At 49.6% G+C, this 21826-nt stretch overlaps 1 protein-coding gene across 8 annotated transcripts in view; it reads left to right on the top strand.

Moving 5' to 3' along the window:
* The window catches only part of Vps13d (vacuolar protein sorting 13 homolog D), a 243477-nt gene that overhangs the window by 185293 nt on the left and 36358 nt on the right, over positions 1–21826 (top strand). For all 8 annotated transcript variants that reach the window (XM_047517550.1, XM_047517527.1, XM_047517519.1 and 5 more), the window contains 2 exons: positions 11593–11725; positions 14426–14621. In XM_047517550.1, the coding sequence (XP_047373506.1) occupies positions 11593–11725; positions 14426–14621 (329 nt within the window). The remainder of the gene's footprint in view (positions 1–11592; positions 11726–14425; positions 14622–21826) is intronic.

The following is a 21826-nucleotide window of genomic DNA, read 5'->3' as shown; positions in this document are numbered from 1 at the left end:
TTGCGGAGGTGGCTGTGGCCGCCGTTAGAGTTTGGAATGTCAGTGTGTGCACCGGCCAGTCCTAGCTCAATGCCACGTCTTCCAGGCGCACCGGCCTCAGAAGACAAGTCACTTGAACTTGTTGGATCTGCCTGCTCTTCGGTCTGTTGATGTTCCTGCCTGTTCCCGGAACCCTGGATCAACTGTGAACTAATTTATTTATAAGTGTGGACACTTTGGAGTCTGTGGTATTAACTTAATCAGCCTGATAATGATACATTTCTTGAAAGCAGTTTTGTTCCCATGCAAGCCAAAGCCTTTTTTATGTTCTTTTTGATACATTTCACATAAATTGTCTGTGTACAGCCAAGAAGCATGAGATTATTCTTGTAGTGCATGGTAACAATCCCAGGAAATTCCAATCAAGAGCCAGCAACCTGTTTCCTTCATCCTGGACCTGGTGCCTCTGGCTCTGTCTGTGTTCTGATAAGCAGTGACAACAATGTTGATGTTGTATTTCCTTGGCTTTTGTCGCCCTTATATTGTTGCCAAAGCCAAGCAGCTCGTCTACTGTCTTGCTTTTTGTTGACCACATAGTTAATAGCGCAGTAATCAGCTTGACCATGGAGAATGTTAGTATATTCACTCGGTATTTATATGTTAATTGCATTTATCTTTATTCCTCAGTATTGCTGTACTGAAAATATGGGATTCTTTAAAAATAACACCAGCTGCGCTGGGGGGTGTGGCTCAGTGGTAGAGTATTTGCCTAGCATGCATGTGGTCCTGGTTCAATCCTGAGCAGTCAGGACTAGCTAATAGCAGTTGACCACTTTGCCTTGTGCCAGGTCCTGTTCTGAGTCTTCTCACAAATATTAATTGATCCTCATAGTGGTCGTCTGACTGCTAGTTTTGTAATAAGAACATGGTTGCTCAGAGAAATCAAGTAACTTGCCCAAGGTCAGGAAGGGAGCTGAACCGAGAACCGAGGCTGTCTGCCTCAGAGCCCACGTTCTTAGCCTGGTGCACAGGGCACACTCTGCCTGGCAGGCTGCATCTGGACCTCCGCAGTGTCAGGCTGCAGGAGTGGAGGGAGTGAGACTGTATTCACAAGGGGGCACGGACAAGTGGAGCCACGGTTAAAGCCATTTCCCATAGCGCCCTCCTGTATAAATCGCTCTGTGGATGCTCCACCGTCCTCACTGCTCAGGACCCGGGTGGTGCGGACACTCTTGTTCACGTTGCCTGCAGCACACGCACAGGAGTCTCCCATCAGAGGTCAGAGTTCCTTGGTCATACAGTATTTATATCCCCTCTCTTTCTTTTATTTTTTTTAAGTTTCCCAGACAATCGAGTTATAATATAACCCTACCTCCACTTGCCCTCGCCTTTTTTCTGTTGTTGTTACATATCTCAGTCCTACTTACGTTTAGCCTCGCAAACCATTAACTTTTTCTTTTACATGATCCATACTCACTGAGGTGTCTGTTTACCCTGGCAGTGATGACTTGTTCTTCTTCCACATCGCGCTTCTATCCTTCCACTAGAGAACTTCTGCTGTTGGTCTTCTCGTGGTGAATCTTCTCAGATTTGTTGGGGTGGGGGGTCCTGGGGATGGAACCCAGGATGTTCTACTTCTGAACTATATCCCCAGCACTTCTTATTTTTTTATTTTGAGACAGGGTCTCTCTAAGTTGTTGAGGCTGGCCGTTCTCCTGCCTCAGCCTCCCGAGTTGCTGGGATTATAGGCGTGTGCCCCAGGCCCACCTTCACTTACATTTCTGAAAGACATTTTGACTAAATTTAGAACTCTAGACTGGCAGATTTCTTTGACCCATTTAAATGGCATCATTCCATGGTGGTTCCGTCATTTCTCTTGAAACAGCTGTCTGGAGGTAATGCACCCTTTCTCCTTTGATTGCTCTTAAGATTTATTATTCTTTGTCTAGTTTTTAGTAGTAATGTGTCCCGACGTGGTTCTTCCACCTGGGATTTGTAAAACTTATTAAGTTTGAAGCTTAATGTCTTGATAATTTTGAAAAATTCTTGGCCAGTGCCTTTGAGCTACCTCCTTCCTTTTCCTTCTGTGACTGCCGTTCTGCAGAAGTTGCTTGCTGCTCCACCGGGTGCCTCTGGGCTCCCTGCTGTGTGCCCTCCCTGGTTTCTTCTTGCATTCACTGGCTATTTTCTGCTGCCTCATTTCGCACTTCAGTAATCCTCCTTGGTGTCTGTCTACTCTGTGCTGTGTTAGAATTTTATTTGCAATTTTCTGGTGAAATTCTCCATCTTTTAGTACATTTTTTAAAGATAGTAGTCATACTACATTGGTGAGTGATCTCATCTGGTTTACCCCCCCCCCCTTAGTTTTCAGGCAATTTAGACTTATTTTTGTACATATTTGGTAACTACTTTTGAGTTCTGGGCATTGCATAGGAAAAAAATCAGAGGTTCTGCCTGACGCTTTTCTCACCAGAGATTGACTTCCTTCTTTCCTTCTACCTCCAGGTGTGTGGGGCTTTGATCCTCCCTCACCCCATGCAGACCTGCCCTGCAGAACCTGTTTTAGAGCTTTCGTTGGTCATGCAGGGTGTTCACAGCAGGACCTTCCCAGAGGGACTGGTATTTCAGGAAGGCTCAAAACCTTCCTTAACCCTGAGGAAGGATTCTTTGACAACAGAAGGAAGGGGATAGGGTTGGAATGTGCACAAGTAGAGGATATATCAGCCTCCTGCAGCTGAAACGGAGGCCTTGAGGACACCGTCCTGGAGCATCAGCTCTGCGTAGGTGGTGGTGTGTGTTGGGGGGTCTTTTGTGTAAACAAGGGTTAATTCACTCTTCTTCTTTTTTTTTAAGCTGTCAACACACCTTTATTTTACTTGTTTATATGTGGTGCCTCACAGGTGCTAGGCAAGGGCTCCATCACTGAGCTATGACCCAGCCCTGATTCACTCTCTTGTAAGTAAAAAGCACATTGAACTGGAGCCCCTGCTTTCCCACCTTTCTGATAATTGAAGATTTATTTAAAAGCAACACAAAAGCATCAGAGCGGGCCCCTGCGACCTTTGGAAAGGGCCCTGTGGCGTTGAATGGTGGCAGGCTCTTCCTCCTCCGGGGACCTTGCAGAAATCTGACAAGTGGAAAGGGTTTCAAAATGCCAGGTCTGCCGGAAGTACAGGGCTGTGCTTCTCAGTGTCCTTTTCTATGTCACCGCTGCGGGGCCGGGGGACAACAAAGGTACAAGTGCCTATGAAGGCCCCTTGGGCAAAGGCCAGAGGTTTCTGAGGAGCTGATAGGAAACAGCTAAAATTACAACTTTGCTTTCTTTGCTCATCCGAAAGGTGGGAACATCTGACTCCTTTTTGAGAAGAACCTTCTTGGGTCCTTTCATTTGAGCCTGGGGACCAAGCCGGCTCTCTGGAGAAACAAGACAGGACTTGAGTACCTTAGAGCTGAGCTTCTGTTTCCGCCCCAGCCTGTCCTCCAAAGGAGGGGTTCCGTTTTGTGTTCTGTCTGGAGCTAAAGACCAGCTCCCAGGGGGTCCCTGCCTAGAGTGTGACTGCCAGACACTGCCTGAAGTGAGAGGGACACTGGACGCCTGGCTTTCCCCAAACTCACGCTCCATCCCACTGGCCCCATAACAAGTTAGCTGGTTGTTAGAAAGAACTTAATTTCTCCTGTGAATGATCTGTTACTCTTGGTGGATCTGGGATGTTGGGAAAAGCAAAGTATCGGCAGAGCCGTACAGAAGGGGAGTGAGGACTGCCTGGGTGAACTTGCGGATCCCTTTTGGCCCCGGATGCTGTGGGTTTTGCCTGTTCGCCCACCTCGTCTCCTCCCTCTGCGTTCACGTCTCCTTGTGTCAGCTCCTTGTACACATCCTTATCGGAGCACCAGCTCCTTTCTGGACTTGGATTTGCTGGACGAGACCAGCCCTGACCAGCGCTGCCCAAGCGAATCTCTTAGATTGGGCGGTGCTCCTCCTGCAGGAAACTGTCGCCCTGTGCACCGCTGCGTAGGAGAGCGGACCTCTGGTCTGCGGGCACGAGCTCTTGAAATGGCTGTTCCCAGTCCACACCCCTCATCTTTACTCCCAGTGCAAATGGTGTGTGCCAGCAAGGTGACGTGGTGTGACACAGTGTCACCCTTGTAATGAACGTTTACTGAGCCTCCTGTTATTGGTGCCTGTGAAAAATAGCTTTGTGGGAAAAAAGATTTGGCTCCCTGGCTGCAAGGCCTGCAGTAAGGTCTGGGTGATGGAAAGTAGGCCGGCCGGCCAAGGAAGGGACTAGAGACTGATTCCTTAGTTTGTCCAGTGAGTTGTAAGCAATTTTTCAGAAACTTGGTCATTTATACACTCCTGTCAACCACCTTCCTTCTTCAGCTCCTCTGCCTGGGAGAGGAAAGAGGTATGCCTGGTGTCTCCTTGGCTCTTCCTGGCATTTAGGAAGGGGCTTTCCAAAGAGTTGATAGTAAAAATCAGGGTTGGGGTCACTCTCTGGATTACTGTTGAGTGCAGTAGATGCTTAGCGGACACTCGTTAGAGACGGTCATGATCTTTGCAGTGTCATCTGTTAAATGGGGGTGACACTTGCTTTCCTCTCAGCTGATGAAGTGTGTCGCAGATGCCGGCAGAACAGCCTGGCAGCAGTGTCGGCTGCTGCCGTGATTCCAAAAGCGACCCCGTCGCTTCAGCCGCTGGAACTGTGCCTTCTCCTGTTCCACTGCACACTCACCTCAGCTTCATTTACTTAAAGAACAGTTGGGAGCAGATCTCTTCCTAAAAACCTCATGATTATCTGACTTCGGCAGCCAGAAGTTCAGCCTGTACTGGTGCCTGCGTCTGTGGTTGTTCACGGTGACGTCACACACCTCCCTGCTTCCCAGGCAGTTGGCATTAAGGAGAATATTCTTTTGAAATACAAAGTACTTCACAAGGATGGAGTTTTTGTGACTGGAACAGAGATAAGCTTGCGTTTTTTCTGTTGAGGAATGTTCCATTTTGTTTCTGAATTTCGGTACTTTGAGAGGTTAGTCTATATGTAACTGACGTGTTCGTCTTTCCTCTGTTCCAGATGGGCACAGGTGATTCCTGTATTCAGGATGAGACTTGCGGGACTCAGTCAGAGGGGTGGGCCAGCTGGAGAAGACTAGGATTTGCAGCAACCACCCGAGCTGTGCTGTGGCCCAGGGTCTCGTCCGGGTGCTTTTCTAGCTGAGGTCTCTTTGGGTAACTGTGGGTCTAGTTCTCTTGTCTCCTGGATCAAAACGTGTTCTGCTCCTGCCTGCCCAGCTGATTCTAGTGGCAGAGTTGGCCTTGGGACTCTTTTACGAAGCCTGTGCACTTCCCTAGAGTGGAAATAATTCATCTGTTGCGTGGCCATCATTGTGTGACCACCACAGAGGGACCCTTGCCTCCCATCCCGACCGTCTCCTGGTTCAGCGCTCAGGCGCAGCATCCATCACGGTGCAGCCCCGTGTGGATGGCCAACTGGGTCTCTCTCCTGGGGTTGGAGGCCCCTCCCCTGGCCAGCACTAACTGGCCGCCTTCACGCTTCTGGGTTCTCAGCAGAGCCTGGCATCCTCATACTGCCACCCTGCCCTCTGGCCCAGAACCCGCAGCGAGCACTGCTGATGAACAGCCAGGTGCAAGGTCACCGTTCCTGCACAACTGAGTTTAAAGATGCGCCTTGCCCACATGATTCTTGAAAATGGTGTGGAAAAAACAACTAGGACTTGATCAGCCTGACTGCTCGCCTGTGTGGAGCAGTCACGTGTGAGGTCTTTGCCTCTCTGCTTTAGCCCTTTGGCAAACTCTACCAGTCAGCGTGAGAGAGAAAGAACAATCCTGCGCACAAGTGCTTTAAGCCTCTCTGGCTTCCACGTTCATCTGAGGCAACATCTGAGTTCATAACTGGGTCACAGTTGCAGAAGGTCAAGAGAGACCCCCCCCCCCAGCGGGCATGTCTTGGGCTGGTTAAGACCCTGGGACAGTGCTGAGGCTGGCCGGGGCTGTGTGCTGAGAGGGTGACAGGTGCCTGTGGCTGTCTGTGGATGACTGAAAAGGCCTTGGGCCTGGTCAGTGTTAGGTGTGAAATGGCAGCTTGTGTATGTCCTAGGGCAAGGAGGGAGGGTCCCTCCATCCCCGAGACCAAGAGGGCGGCCAGGCGGCAGGAGCAAGGCCATTCATTGCTTTAGGGATGTCGAGGGAGCGGAATGTCCGTCCTGGCTTTAGAATGTCTTTATGTTCTTATTCATGCTCCCCTTTCTGGGTTCTTTGCTTCAAGAGCTCTGCACACTGTCGGGCGCCATGGCGCATGCCTGTCACACCAGCAGCCCCGGGGGGCCGAGGCAGGAGGATCGTAAACAAGCCTCAGCAATGGCAAGGTGCTAAGCAGCTCAGTGAGACCCTGTCTCTAAATAAAATACAAAATAGGGCTGGGGGTGTGGCTCAGTGGTCGAGTGCCCCTGAGTTCAGTCCCTGGTACCAAAAACAAAAGGCCCTGCGTGCTCCACCAACAGGTAGAACTGCAAGCTGGCAACCCACTCCAGTTCTGAGTTGCCTCTCTTTCGCTAAACCCCGCTCCTGCCACGCCTGTTTCTCTTTTCTCCATGCCCTTTCCTATTTCTCACCCTCCTCCATCATTTGGCCAAGCGAAGACTAGTAGGTTGGTTTGCATTTGTCAATCATAGATCGTCACTGGTTTTTGGATCACATTTTCCCTTAACTCTTCCCTATTCATAAGAATTGGGAGAGAATTCTTCAATATTAAGACCAAACGCAGTCAGGATAATTTTTAATTGTGGATATTTTAATTACATCAAGCAGAAGGAGTGATGAAGAGCTTGGTTTTGAAGCGACTTAGGTCTTATGACAGGTTTTCTTGCTCACCCCCGCAGAGTTGAAAGTGACTCCTGCGTCTCAGATCCTGAGCTACGCTGAGGAACTTGTAGAAAGGACGGGCAGACGGCGGGCCGGGCATTCTGCCCCCACACCTCCTGAACCTTCAGAGCAACCTTGTGGGGTAGAAGGCGTCCAGGGCTTGCAGAGGATAATCTGAGGTTCAGGCGGGTCGAGTGGCTTCCTCCAGGGTGCACGGTTAGCACGCAGCAGGAAGGTTGGGCTCCTCGGCTCCTGCCTGTCCAGTGCCACCTTGGTGCCATGTGGCTCACAGCAGCTTGACTTACAGGCACAGCGTGTCCGTGACTTTCCTGGTGGTCTGTGCTCCAGTGGGGCTTTTCACAGGCCAGGCCGATGGGATCAGAGCTGTGCTGGAAGCTGACTCGCAGCTGTTCAGCTTTGCACTTGGACAAATACAAGACTTCTCCCCTGTGCTAGAGTCCTGTCACTTCTCTTTTCCTGTGATACATGGTCACCATCTGCTCTGGTGACAAGGAAGATACTGTCACCAGCATTTACTCAGTGGAGCAAGGATATTAAAGAGGAAATTTCCATTAGGTAAATAACTGTGAAAGAGGAGCCTGGGAGAAGGGGAGACGCTCCAGCTCAGCTCCTGTTACACTGGCCAAGCACCACTGGCACCCCATGCTTGCTGAGTAGCATAAAAGGGCTGGGAAGACGGACAGGACAGAACAGAAGGACACAGTGTGAATGTTTTTCCTTATGCCATTCCAGCATCTACTTGAATTTGGGTTTTATAATACCAGCTGTTCAGAGCCAGGCCCCAAACCCCAGCTAATTTGCAGTGCCTCTGTTTGAATGGACAATGGGATTGGTTTTGGAAGATTGGGTGTTGACACACAGTGTTTTAGCTATTCAGGAGAATTGGCATCTTCAAGTACTTCTGAGGTTTTTACCCCATTGCTGAAAATAGTGCCTTATAGAAATTAATGACTTTGGACTGTGGCCAGAATTCATAAGGGCAGCGAGTATTGACGCGTCCTTCAGCAAAAGAAGGGGGAAGTCATTGTCTTTGCAAGAGCAGCAGCAGGTTTTCTGAAGGACATTCTGTTCCTTGGAGCCTTTCATCTTAGCTAGGACAACATTCACTTCAGGCCTAAAGTATTTTGTGAACTTGAACTTGCTACAGAATGAATTTGATTGACTTAACCCTCTACAAATGCCCTTCTGGTATACAGGTACTGTTTATGGCCAGCAGGTGACAGATTATCTACATATTACCTCCCAGCTGCCAGGCACGTTCCCATCCTGAGTGTCAGTGCACGCCCTGCTCTGGTACCTTTAGGCCCCTCTGCAGGCAGACAGCTTCCACCCCCTGGTGGAGCCCCAGGCCAGACGCCTCGCCAGCCCTGAGGAGTCCAGTTATTCCTGTTTAGCAGAGGTTCAGGCAGCATTTTATTGAATGTCGGTTACGGATCATCTGCGCTGAGTGCCTCGCACACATATCCAACTCTGTGGCATCCTTGGAGGTAACATGTTGATCCCTGTTTTGAAGACAAGGCAATGGAAACTTTTAAGTGTCACAGTCAGAATTCAAGCTCAGGTGTGATTATCTTCTGTGACACCACATACCTATCTGGGCTTAATGGCAGGAGGCAGAACCACTTCTGACTTCTCGTTGCCAGTCTGTGGGCTGCGCAGGGGGGCTCTGCACCCTGCTGGTCTACCAACGGGCTATGTGGCTGGGTTGTACCTGGGCACACCTTGACGGTTCAGCCTCTTCACCAGGGCCTCGGGGATTTGTTTCTCCACTGTCCGAATAATCTGAACATCTGCCTCTGGGCTTCATTTGTCATGAGACAATTTGGGGGTGGGGTGAAGGATGTCCTGGATTGATCAAACCCCCTCTGCATAACCTTGTAGCTTTTGTGGGTATCTGCTCTGTTTTTTTTTTTTTTTTTTTTTTGCGGTGCTGGGGATCGAACCCAGGGCCTTGTGTATCTGCTCTGTTTTGATGCTAAATTTCAAAGTTGATGATGTGGGCAAAATAATGCTTCCCAGCCTCAGCAAAGATCAAGGCCAGAGGGCACCCACATGGGTGCTGCTGGAACCCCTCCCTCTGCTTCCTTAGGCTGTGGCAGGAGCCAGCGAGGGGGTGTGGCTTAGCTGCCCTCTGAGGTAGGGAATGAGATGTGGGATTAAGGAGGACTATGTAAAGGCCCCACAGTAAAAGGAGGTCACTTTTGTGTGGTGGCCTGGATCCAGTACTCAGATTTAGAGGACTGGATCAAGCCCTGCTTTGGTCACTACATCTGTCATCTCTCTGGCTTTGGTTTAGTTCCTGTAAAATGTCTCTCCTAGTAAGGTCAGATTCACCTCCCATCAATACAGTTGGTTGGGTCATAGATTCCAATATGTACTCAAATTTTCGGTTCTCAAAGCTACATTTCCGAGGGAGAAAACTTTTATTATGGTTGCCTGCTAATATCTTTGTAGCCTTAACTTTTTACTCACAAGTAACAAAGGTCCAGTCTAGTTTGCTTGACAAGCAATGTTTTTATAGACAGAGGAGTGGGGATTCAAGCAGAAAGCAGTCCTATAGGAAGTTGCCTGGGCATAGACACCTTTCCATGGCAAAGGTGATGCACACGGCCAGGCCCAGGAGTGGACCTTAACCCTGCTTTCTCAGGTGGTCGAGGCAGGAGGGTCAGGAGTTCAGCTCCATCCTGGGCAACTTAGTAAAACCCTGCCTCCAAAAACATAAAAAAGTGAGGAAGCAGAGGAGCAGGTGGAAGACCCTAGCTTTTGGAGGGAAGAGTGGTCTGGCAGGTCATCTCACCCATCCTCCTTGGGTCGCTACAGAGAACGCCCAGGAGCCAGTTGGTGGCACTTAGATGGGGTCCCTGACCTAGGATCCATGGTCCTGCCTTCGTGACATCCCCTGGCGCCTCTCACTGGCCTGAAGAAACTGTCAGTTTGACTGTCATTGACTCTAGGTAGACAGCGTTCTGGAAAAGGCAGGGCAGAAAAGCAGACAAGTAACGGACGAGGCAGCTTGGATTTCCAGAGAGGTCAGTGATCGCCGCCCTTGGCGGAGATGGCCTTGGGCTGAGTGGAAGGATTGGGTGTCCCCTTGCTCACTGCAGGAGCCACCACCCACCCAGCTTTCTGTCACCAATGTCTGGAAGCCTCAGGACTGACCGTTTCCAGGGCAGACTGACCCGAGTTCGGCACCACCCCTCCCCAGATCAGAACAGATGGCCCACCCGGGCCCTGGTACTGGTCCCCAGGCAGACCGCTTGCCCCCAGTGCTCTGTGAGCTTGTATCTAAGTGACATTCCTGTGAGTTTTCTGAAAGGTTAGTCCTGGGTCATTGGCACTTACACCTCTTGTTTTGGTAGATTCTTCCTGAGAAGGTTAATTATATATTTGATATCCTTCTCTTTTTATGCCTGAATGATGAGGATAAGTACCCTGTGGTTTATTAACTGTCACTTTAAACCTTTTTAAATTGCCTTGTGACAAAACAGAGTTTTATGTCCTTTTTATCCAGCTTTGATGGGTGAGACAGCTTCTCTGGTTAAAGTATGCTAGGATAAATAAAATCCTCCGACTTGTGGGGGCGGATGGGTTTGCATTTGAAGCCATGAGTTCAAGTCTGCTGGGCCTGTGAAAGGGGTCCTCCCCTGTTAAATCTTTCCATCTACTTCCTTTTTACTCTTGACAGTTGGGGCTTGGCACCTCATATGGAGTTGGCGAATGAGTGAAAGAAGGCACTACTTAAGGGAGGTTAATCTCTCCCGTTTTTAAATTTTATATCATTTATTTTCATGATGCTTGGGACTGAACCTAGCGCATCACATAGGGGCCCACATGGGATGTAGCACTGAGCTACATACATCCTTAGCCACCCCTCAATACAAAACCCTAAAGCAGTAATCTGATCTATTTCCTGTTTAGAGTCCAATTGACTGTTAAAGTGAAGGACCTGTGTCCTACCATGGCAGAATCCCAAATCTCACTCTCCTCCCCACAGGTCACTGGTCATTTTGTTATACCATCTCCCCTCCCTCTGTGTGTGTGTGTCTCTCTCTCTCTCTCTCTCTCTCTCTCTCTCTCTCTCTCTCTCTCTCAGTAAATTTGTTAGTACTACAGGTTGGATATCCCTTATCTGAATTGCTTGGGACCATAGGTCTTTTGATTTGGGTTTTTCCCAAATCTGGAATATTTGCATATGAATAAGATCCTGGGGATGGGACCCACGTCTGACCACGGAATCCATTTATGGTTCGTATGCATCTTAGGCACGTCACTGCAAGCTAACTTTGTAGGGTATGTTTGGAGCACCTGTGTTCTGACTCCACCCCCAACATGAGGTCCGATGTGGAATTTCCCACATGTCCTGTCATATCAGGGCTCAGGTCACGTTTTAGAACATTTTGGATTTTGGATGTTTGAATTAGAGATGCCCCATCTTTACTGTGGAAACTGAGTGTCGTTAGGACTTTTAGTAGTGGCTTTTCAGGCCTGGTTTTCCCCCAGCATCAGCCACCCCCAGCTCGTATCTGTCCAGTGTTTGAGAGCCACTCTGCTGTGGAGCAGACAGTCATTCATAATTCAGAAATCAATCTCTCTCTGTAATTAGTATTTACTGAATCATAACTAGGAGCAAGGGAAGGTTTTTATTTAAAATAATCAAAATAGTAAAAGTAGTGCCGAGCTTTAGAACTCTTCTTGTTTCTGGTTCTCTGCAGTTTGCGGGGACGTTATCAGATGGCTTGGGGAAGACCATGGACAGTCGGCATCAGTCAGAGAGGGAGTACATCCGGTACCACGCCGCCACAAGCGGGGAGCACCTGGTGGCCGGCATCCACGGCCTGGCTCACGGTAAGTCGCCTGCCACTGGACTAGGAAGAGAGGCCTCACACCCGCCGTGTGCTGAGGGAGAAGGAAGCTGGCAGCGGAAGTGTGGCAGCTGGAGAGGTGCTGCTCACCCCGAGCACCGCGTGCTCTTCTGCTCCTCAGGTGTCATCGGGTGTTGTCACCCGCGCCCTGGAGTCCAGAACTGCCGTGCAGTACTGCCCTCTGCTCAGCGACATCCCTCCCAAGACCTTGCAGCGTGAAGTTGACAGGCCGATGTGGCCCGTATAGAAGCACCTTCAGGGATTGCAGACTCACGTGTCCACAGGAGCTAGGCGATGGCATTGATGGCGTAGACCTGTCCTCTCTGAATTTGAAGTCCTGCTTTTGTTTTGTTTTGGTACCAGGAGTTGAACCCAGGGGCACTTAACCACTGAGCCACATCCTGAGACAGGTCTCACTGAGGGCCTTGATAAGTCGCTGAGGCTGGCTTTGAACTCCCAATCCTCTTGCCTCAGCCTCCCGAGCCACTGGGATTACAGGCATGTGCCACTGTGCCCTGCTGAATTCTAGCTCTTAATACTCTGATTCCATCTTGATTCCAACTCACTTGCTTTTTGTTGTATTTTTCTCAGCAACTTCTGAGTTTGGCATTCAAGGCCCTTGAAACATAGACCCAGTTAGTCCTTCCACCACCGTCCCCCAGCCCCACACAGCCAAGCATGGCTCCCAAAATGTGCTTCAGGTGCTCGCTCACTCAGTCCTGCTCACCCTGCCTCTGCCACACTTCCTTGCCTGTGAAAATCCTCTTCACCCTGAGAGTCCAACTCAGGTGACGTTTCCCAGCTCCCCTCCGCAGTGAGAGCCGTGAGGTTGCACGTTGGCAGTGTAGGTCGGCTGTGTGTGTGGTGCACTCTGGTGGGCAGTAAGCACCTGAGAGCTGAGCCTGCTCGTGCCTGCGGGCCTTGCCTGACCTGCATGCAGCTCCTGCTCAGTAGTGGGGGTAATTGAACTGTTCACACAGATCCTTAGGAATCGCCTCAAACCCTCAAAGTCATATCGAGCCCGATCAGTCATGCCTGTCTACATTTGGAGGAAGAAGAGGGAATATAGATAATGAAAATCATGTCTGTTTATGTTTAGGACACTGTGTTTATTGCAGTTTGTTCATCAGCTTTCCCAGTGGCAAGCTTTGGGTCACAGTACCTTTACTCTCCCTGAGATTGTTTGGCTGTGAGAAGAGCAGCTCCTAGGGAGGCGTTAGGACAGAAGGACAATTTGGCTGAACTTGATCTCTGTATAGACTAAAGTTGACTTTGAGTAATCGTTTAACATTAAAGATGTAGCCATTCTTTATGAACTGTAATATCAGTACAGTGACAATTGAGGGCTGTTTTAAAGAATAAAATTTACTGTGTCTGAGTGCTATTATCTGTCCGGCATCCTTGCTGGATGGTGAGGGCATGTATTTTTAGATGAATACGTTCATGTACTGAGAAGATGAGTGATTTGCTTGAGGATACAGAATCACCTCCAACCAGGATTATGCAGATGATATCCACAGCCTCTCCAGGAGCCATAGGGCCTAGAACCATGGCCTCTTCCAAAGGGGACCCTGTGAGCTCTGGGTTATGTGAAAACAGTGGCCTTCAGTGAGATTCTTCTTTAGGAAGATAACCAGAACAGAGCCACCCAGCCTCCTTCGTGTGAAACCGGGAGGTGTGCTTGCCCAGGTTCCTGGCGTTGGTCTCTGGGGCCTGGCCTGAACTCGTTGTCCGTGCTCTGCCAAGATCTTCGCTTGAAACGTTGGGAGGGGATAGCACTCACTGCAGCAAATGGACCCAGATCCACAAGGAACGCTGTGGACTGTTAGTGCGTTCTCGCCCAAGGAGTTTCCTTTCCCAATCTGTCTCACTAGAGCTGGAGAGTCCAGAGAGCACCCTCACACCCCGCTGTCAGCGGTAAACATCCTGAGTATCCCTGGCACCAGTCCTAGAAATGGTCCCCGGACACCACTGCCTCCCCACAGCTCCTGCAACCTCTGCCCATTTCTGGTCCCTTCGGAGGCTGTTTCAGTCATCACCGCCAATTTTCAAATGCCTTAGAATGTCTTTTTGACCTAGGCTGGTCTTTTGAAGTGCCCATTGAGAGAGTTCTAGCTGGATTTGGCAGCTCTTGGGGGCGCCCCTTATGAAGGCTTCATTGTTCACTACGATTGCTTATAGCTGAGCCCAGCACAGTGCGGATAGTTTTTCCCCATTGCAAACATTCGATGGCGTTTGCCAGTCACAGAGTATTCTTGGAAAACTGAACAGGTGTCTTTTCTGCTGTCCCTCTGCCTTACCTTTCATGGGATCCCAACTCTTCAGCCTTTCCTCACGGACACAATTTCTAGTCTCTCATGGATTTAATTGTACTCTGCATCTTCTCAGAGTTGCCTATCCACGCTCTGGAATTGAAAAATGGCCACTGTTAACCTTCCAGCTTTTTCTTTGAATTTCTAAACTGAAGCACACTTTACTTCTGGCCAACCTGTAATGTGTGTCCTCTGGTGCCGGACCTAAGGGGCACCTCCATTGGGCTCCCTGTCTCTTGCCTGTCTGACCAAGAGATTAACAAAATGCCCTTGAAGTGTCATTCCCAGTGCAAGGAACTGAGGAGTTTGGCTTTAAATGCTCTTGCTGTTGTCCTTAGCCAGGTGACAGTAGCCCTTGTCTCTTTTGCTAGGTATCATTGGAGGCCTGACCAGTGTCATAACCTCCACGGTGGAAGGTGTGAAAACTGAAGGGGGCGTCAGCGGTTTCATTTCTGGCCTCGGGAAAGGGCTCGTTGGCACTGTGACCAAGCCAGTGGCAGGCGCCCTGGATTTTGCATCTGAAACAGCCCAGGCGGTGAGAGACACAGCCACGCTCAGTGGCCCCAGGTCAGTGGTCATGGGGGAGTGGATTTGCAATTTACAGCTGGGTCTGCTGCTGCTGCTGAGCCACACGAGTGTGTGAGCACACATTTCTGCCTTTGCTGTGTGGTTTTAATCTGAGTACTTGCAACTGCAATTTCTGACCTGCCTGATGCAAATACGTGGAAAGAGGCCCAAAAATGTGGCACGAATTTTTTCCAAAGGTAGGTAGGTAGGTAGGTGGGTATTGTACTGTGTTGGTTTCTAGAGAATCAGAAGTAGGACTATATCATCACGAACTTCCCCAGGCACCAAGCTAAATCAACCTGCATGTGCCCATGAAGAAAACCCTGAGGTCCTAGGCTGGTGATCCTTGCTCGTATGCCCATGGCCTGGTTCCAGAGTCCATGCAGTTGCCGCTTACCACACGGGTTGTTCTTTCTTAGTTTTCCTTCTGCTTGAAAGTGCCAGCTAGTCTTCCAAACTCCTTAAAAAAGAGCTGATCCCAGCCAGCCTTCCCCCGCCCCCAGCAGGTTGGCAGTTCTGCTGTGGGTTGCTGTCTTGTCTTAACACCAGCTGAAACTGGAAATCAGATGGCCTGCACAGCTCCACACCCCAGAGAACCCAGTCACTAACTTAGCTCTGCTTTTCAGTGGCCTCTTTTAGCTTCCCTTGCCTGAGTGACTAATTGGGAATTCTTATCAACGGAGGGCATAATGAGTGTCGTCGTTCCCAGCCAAGCTGGACTCAACTTAAGCCCAGAAGAATTTTGTTGCTGCCTAGATAATGGATGTTCCCTGAGTGAGTTAGTGTGCCCTCTTAGAATGCCCGGGACCTGGGCCGTGTCCACACCCTGTCTCTCCCTTAAATAGGATTTGAGGTGAAATCACCCCCAATTAAAATGAATCCATTTGTCTGCCACAGGAGACCTCACCAGTGACACATTGCTGCAGTAGGGGACTTGTTTAACCCTGTAGGCAGGGACCATGCGACATGTCTTGCCACAGTGTCTTCCATCTGGAAGCAGCTGCCTTTTAAAAAGGGGTCTGTAGTGTTTGCTTTAGTTACGTTACATTCTATTCTCAGATACAAAGCTGAAACAACACTGAGAGTATTTTGAGGCATCTGTGTATTTGTGGAAGGATCAGGCAGTGTGGAGGCTTCAAAATGATCTTCAGTTAGTTATTTGTTTCTTCTCAAAGCCCAAGAAGTCCACCTCCAAAATTTTGTTAAGACGAGACCTACAGAAGTATAAGCAAAATCCAAGACCCCTAAAGAATTACCAGGGAGTCATCCAGGTTCTTAAAATCCCCAGCAGTCAAGGGATTGACTTATTTGTTCAGAAAAGACTTGGAGTACATGTTTTAAAAGTTTAATGGATTCTCTTGTCCTGTTACTGTTAGTGTCGTTGGCACAAGCGAACTCTCAGCTGGAACTGTGTAAGTTGCTGGTTTGACTGTCTTGATGCACTGTTGTACTCTTTTTAGGAGCTCAAGTAGTGTAGCCACGGCAACTGCAGATATAAAGGTGTTCTTGTCATTTGTACAAGTTGTCCAGCATTGCCACAGAAGGTTTGACTTAGTGCCAGTCAGTGTATATCTCTCATTTGTCATTTCCAGGCAGTAAGTTTTGATTGAAAATTTCCCATGAACTCTGAACTGGGAATAGAGCAGGAAACAAGACTGTCCACAGCCTCAGAGAATTTATGATCCATCAGAGCAGCCACACAAGACAGCCATATAAATAATTATTTGCCAAAGTTGTGATAAATGACAGGTGATTAGAGGGTGGGGAGAGACCTCTGACTAGAGAGGGTACAAGGGAGGAGGAGGGCAGCTGGCCCGAAGGCAGGGGAGCCAAGACAGGCTTTCCTGGGGAAGTGATCTCCGGGGGTTGACCAGGTACAAGGGGTACGACATCCCAGGGAACCACGCGGGCACCAAACAGAAGGACCTGCTCACTGACCACATGCCAGTCCTTGCCATGACCAGTCTCGTGTGACCTTGTACTTCACTTATAAATGACAACAAGACATGCCGGGAGATCATGGCCCGTCCACAGCCACACAGCTGGAGGTGGAAGAGCCAGATTCAGACCCAGCCCACCTCCTGAAGCGAGCCCAGCCACCCCACCCAGGCCTAGCTGCCCCTCCATGGACACGTCTCGTGGATACCAGGGCATAGAAGGCTTTGCAGCAATTCTGCCAACTGGAGATCTCCGCCTTCTGTTCTCCGTAGTGTGATCGCGCCGAGCCTGCCGTGACTCTGTGGCTTCACCAGCACCACATTTTCTTCCCTGGTCCCCCCAGCCTGCCACCTTAGCATTATCAAGATCTTGGCAGCAGAGATATGTCCTTCTTTGAAGATGCTTCCTAGAGCTACACCTCATGAAGCCACTAACAGTGCTGGCCATTCTTCACTGCAGCCCACTGAAGGCTTGGGCGGCCAGCTACCCGAGAGCTGTGCAGCTTGCCGCAGGGCGGGCGAGCAGTAGGGCAGGCCAGTGAGGTCGAACTGAGATTTCCTGGAATTGCTATCTGCCCGGCCATTGACTCCTCTAGAAACAAAAGCTGCGGTGCTCAGTGAGGAGCACGTGGGCCTGTAGACCTGGAAGCTCAGAGGAGGGGAATTAAGCCTCTACCTGTCCTCTCACTTCCTGGAGGTGCCAGTAAGTGTAAGAGCCATAGTGGACATTACCAGATGGGGGCGGGGCAGCTGCCATCCATGCTAATGGGGGCCTAAGTGGCTCACAGTATCCTTTATTGCCCAGAAAAAGCATTCCTGATTCTTCTGAAGGCTTAAGCAACAGCCCTTTCACCAGGTTCTTCAGTCCATTTGTCCAGGTCCAGGTTATTAATGAGGAGCCATGTGTTACAGAGAAAGAGCACTTGACCCGGAAAGCAGTGGGTCAGAGTCCCAACCCCCTTGCTTATTAGCTCTGGGCCCTTGGTCACATCTCTTGGCCTCGCTCTAAGTTTTTTCATGTGTAAATTGGAGATAAATATACCTGTCTGTCTGTCATACCTCTCAGGAGTTTGAAGCCCAACTAGCGTCACTTTAATGTGGAAGCCCTACTCTTTTCAGATCGCATCAGAGGAGCCGAGCTCCCCACAGGTGGAGAACGTTCCAGCCGCCAGGGCACATTGCTGTCCTCTCCTAGGGTCACACTGGTTCTCCCCGAGGGAGCTTTTCTGGGCTTCCTGGAAGTGAGGTTTAATCCTCTCCAGCCATCCTGGTCGATTGAACAGGCTCCAGGGGTGTTACTCAGGGTTTTTCCCCACTGTTTAGACAACAGGGACTAACAAATGATTTGAAGGGATTAGAAGTGAGATTCTGACCGAGGGCTGACCTGAGCCCAGGGACCACGCCAGGAACGGAACCCAAGAGTCCCAGAGTCCTGCCTCTGCGTCTCTGCGGGAAGAGACTCCACTTCCTTTGTATAGCTCTTCCAAGTGACAGCTCAGGTCTTCAGTAGGGGATGGCCGAGTAAGCCATGACACTGAGGGGTGCTCCTCCCAGTGACCGTCCAAGTCGTGGCAGCACCGGCTCCTTTTTGTGTTTATCTGAACATGATTTCCTTTGTAAGGAACCCCCTCCTAAGTTCTTTCAGATTAAAGTGCTTCCACCTTTCCTCTCCCTGTCGGAGTGTGCGGGCATTCCAAAGAGACACCACCCCGCTTCTCCCCAGGTCTTCTCACGGTTCTTGGGAGGGCAGGTGGGGGTGGAGGCAGGGTGGAGGCCAGTGGGGCCTTTGGCCTCACATGGGTGTCGTGGGCCAACATCCCCTCTGCGTGTGTGGACGGCACAAGTATGTGGCTTGGAACCGAGACAGGAGGCCCCTTCCAAAGCAGCGCTCTGCCGGCTCAGGTTGCATCTTCTGGTCCTTGTGTATTGGGCCACATTTGTCTGTTCCAGGCAAAGCTGTTGAGAGTGGCACAGAGGCAGCCACTGTGGCATCCTTGACACCAGGTGGAGAGGTTAGGCTGTTAGGCCAGGCCCAGCAGGGTACCCAGATGCACCAGGGCCCAGTTCCCCGCAGAATGTGGTGGCACCTGATGGTGGCGTTGGAGAGGAACTTGGTAGGATGCTACAGCTGCCCTGGGAGCTGCCACCCCACTGCAGGAAGCAGCACTGCCCGGGCAGGAGGCAGCCTCTGCGTGCTCCTCTCCTGGGGTTGCAGACTTTGGGCTGCATGGCGTGTTAGGAAAGTAGTGGACAAAGATTTATGGAGCCAGCCCTGAGGTGTTTCCTCCGTAACATTTCTTCACCTTTTTAGTCAAGACTCACAGAGGCAGGGAGAAATGGGAGTTGGCAGAACTTGAAATATTTAAACTAATTTAGCAAAAGCCCACGAGTGTTGAGCTTATCTCCTATTTAAGTTAGATAAGGAGGAAGGGGGCATTTGAAGAATAATGATAGATCAGTGTTTAAGAATATAGCCATCAGCACTGATAGTGTTCTGGAATCCCAGACCCTTGTACTGTGTGTGCAGATGTAAATTCCAGTTGCTTGAGAGCTTTTGAGTAATCTCTGGGTTGATTTCACAGAAAAGATTTATGGTGGGCATATTGGACTTTTTCAGTAAAACCACTCCCACCCCAAATTCGTTAATGAGCTTTCCATTAATGATCTCTTGGATGTGAAACTGACGTGAATTTTCTTAAGGAAAAGCCCTTTTAGCATCTGCACCATCCCAGTGACTCTCAGGACAAGTGAGCTAAGACCTTCTCGTGGTCACTAGCACTTGAAAGAAAGAGGTCAGTTGGACAGGTTGGAAAGAAGTCAGCAGAGAGAACTTGGGATTTGCTCCCACTGGCTCTCCAGGCTAGTTGGGTGGTTCTGCTTTTGACTCTGCGGCCCTGAAAGCGGCTGTGTGTTGTACTTGGTGTTGCAGTAGCACATCGAGCAGAGCGGGTCTGCAGTGAGCCGCTAGCGAGCTCCAGGGCCAACACCTAATGAAAGTCAGCGTGTGTGAGGATTCGCAGGTGCCCTCAGCTTTTCCCACCAGTGTGCCCTGTGCGGTAGAGGAGAGTAGACATACCCAATGTTTCTGGGCATAAAGCAAGTCCAGCATTTCTTTGGGAATTCCTGTTGTCTTAAAACTATAAATGAATTTTTTATTTTATTCCATGTTTATTTTAATAAGAAAAATGTTTTTAATTGCTACTCAGTAAAATGACCCCATGAGGAATATGCACCATGTCATCCTGTGGCTACCGCCCCACACTCATTTAAGAAGTTAGAGCACACAGCTTTTTATCACTGTGACCAGAACACCTGGTGAGAACAGCCTCAAGGAAAAGAAGTTCGTTTTGGGCTCATGGTTTCAAAGGTTCAGTCCACAGTCGGCCAACGCCATGCTTTGTGCCTGAGGTGAGGCAGATCTTCATGGTGAAAGGGAGTAGTTGCTCAGCTCATGGTAGCTGGGAAGCAAAGAGAGAGCAAGGAGCCAAGGACAAGATATAAACCCCAAGGGGCACCCCCAGTGACTGCTTCCTCTAGTCATGCCCCACCTGCCCACAGTTACCACTCAGCAGAACCATTCAAGTTACTACTCCTCAAGTGGATTAGTTCCCTGAGGAGGTCACAGCTCTCATAAGCTGATCACTTCACCTCTGCCCTTCCTGCAGCCTAACCCACGAGCTTTTCAGAGGACATTGAAGATCCAAATTATAATGAACTTCAGATGAGTCCTGCAGACTGTGGAAGCATCAGTATAGGTGTGCATATGCATAATGATGAAAAGCGGGGGTTAGTTCTGTGTGCGACCTTGAGACTCTGCCTCACCTTGGGCACGTCTGTGTGTGGGCTTACAGCTATCTGTGCTTGTGGCAGCTAGAGTGTTAGCATGTCCATCTCCATGGAATGCCGTGTGCATGAAATGAAAACATGATCGCTTCATCCACTTGAAGGGAAGGACTGTCAAGCTCACCTCTGCTATCCGCTGGGGTGGGGGGCACAGTGGACCTAGTGGCCATGGCTGCCACATCATCTGCCTTTGGCCTTGCCTGTGGTGTAAGAGAGCTGTGTCTCTTCACCTCCTGAGCTCACCAGACCAGGTCTTTCCAGAGACTGTGGCGGTGGATGGGTCATTTCCCCTTCCTCAGTCTCCCTGAGCAACGCCAGGAGAAGAAATAGCATCAGGAGCTGCGTTCATGGCCATGGATGTCTCACTGGGGTCTGAAATCATGCTAATGAAGTTGCAGGGTAAGATATTTTTAAGAAACAGCCTTCATGCCTTATAAGTTAAAACTCCTCTCACAGGAACACAAGCAGAAGAATCCTATTTTCTGAGACAGACTTCTTCCCTCTTGCTGAACTCTAAATACTGCACCCCTTTCACTCAGAGGCCCCAGACAATGCCATCCTCATTAGAGCAGAACTGTGGCAAGCTCAGATCTGCTGCCGGAAAAAAACCAAGCGTGTGTGTTCATGCACACACGTATTTGAGAAAAGCCTTTCCATTTCTGAAATCCCATGACTCATTTTTATGCAAGATTATCTGTTAGGGGGAAAAAACACTTTTTTTTGGTCATGGTACATTATAATCGTTTCTAGAAAGGAGAGTGTCTGATTTTTGCCATTTTTGGCATGCAGAGATGACTGACTTCATGGAAACAGCGTGACCCTGCTCCCAGAAGTAAAAATCACCTCAGTGTAAGCACATACATCTTTATGTCCAGTCCCCGTATCTTGGTCAGCAGGGCCAGTCACAAGAAAGTAGAGGAGAAAGTGTGGGAGCCCTGACTTGGATTCTGCCATCGAAAAATCAAACCACCGAGCCACCATAATATGCAGTCCCTTCTGTGTTCAGTGAATTCATTTTTCAAAACTCCGGGGTGATATCCAGTCCTAAGCACACCTAAAATACACATTGGAGGCTTTGGTTTGAACTGGGTCTGTAGTTCTTCCTGAGGAAAATGTGTATTTTGTGCATTAAAGAAGGATGATGAGCCATTTGCCGTGTGTGGAACTCCTCAGCAGAGGCCCTGGACTTAATTGTATTTAGGTTTGGGTGACTGCCGCTTGTCTTTCATGGCTCCCCATATGGCATCGTCCATCTTTGCCCAGGATGAAATTGGAATCTTCCTGAAGGAGACAATCCAGGTTCAAGTTGAGATGCCCTGCTCTCGAGACCTTCAGACTGTAAGATATTTCCTCGCTACAGACTACCAGAGAATTAAAGACTTAGTTTTGTATTTCAAGTAAAGCTTGTAAGCTTTGGGAGAGGGA

This window comes from Sciurus carolinensis, chromosome 1 (assembly GCF_902686445.1).
Source record: "Sciurus carolinensis chromosome 1, mSciCar1.2, whole genome shotgun sequence".
Taxonomy (NCBI): Eukaryota; Metazoa; Chordata; class Mammalia; order Rodentia; family Sciuridae; genus Sciurus; species Sciurus carolinensis.
Note: the sequence above shows the minus strand (reverse complement) of the source record. Positions and strands in the feature narration are given on the sequence as shown.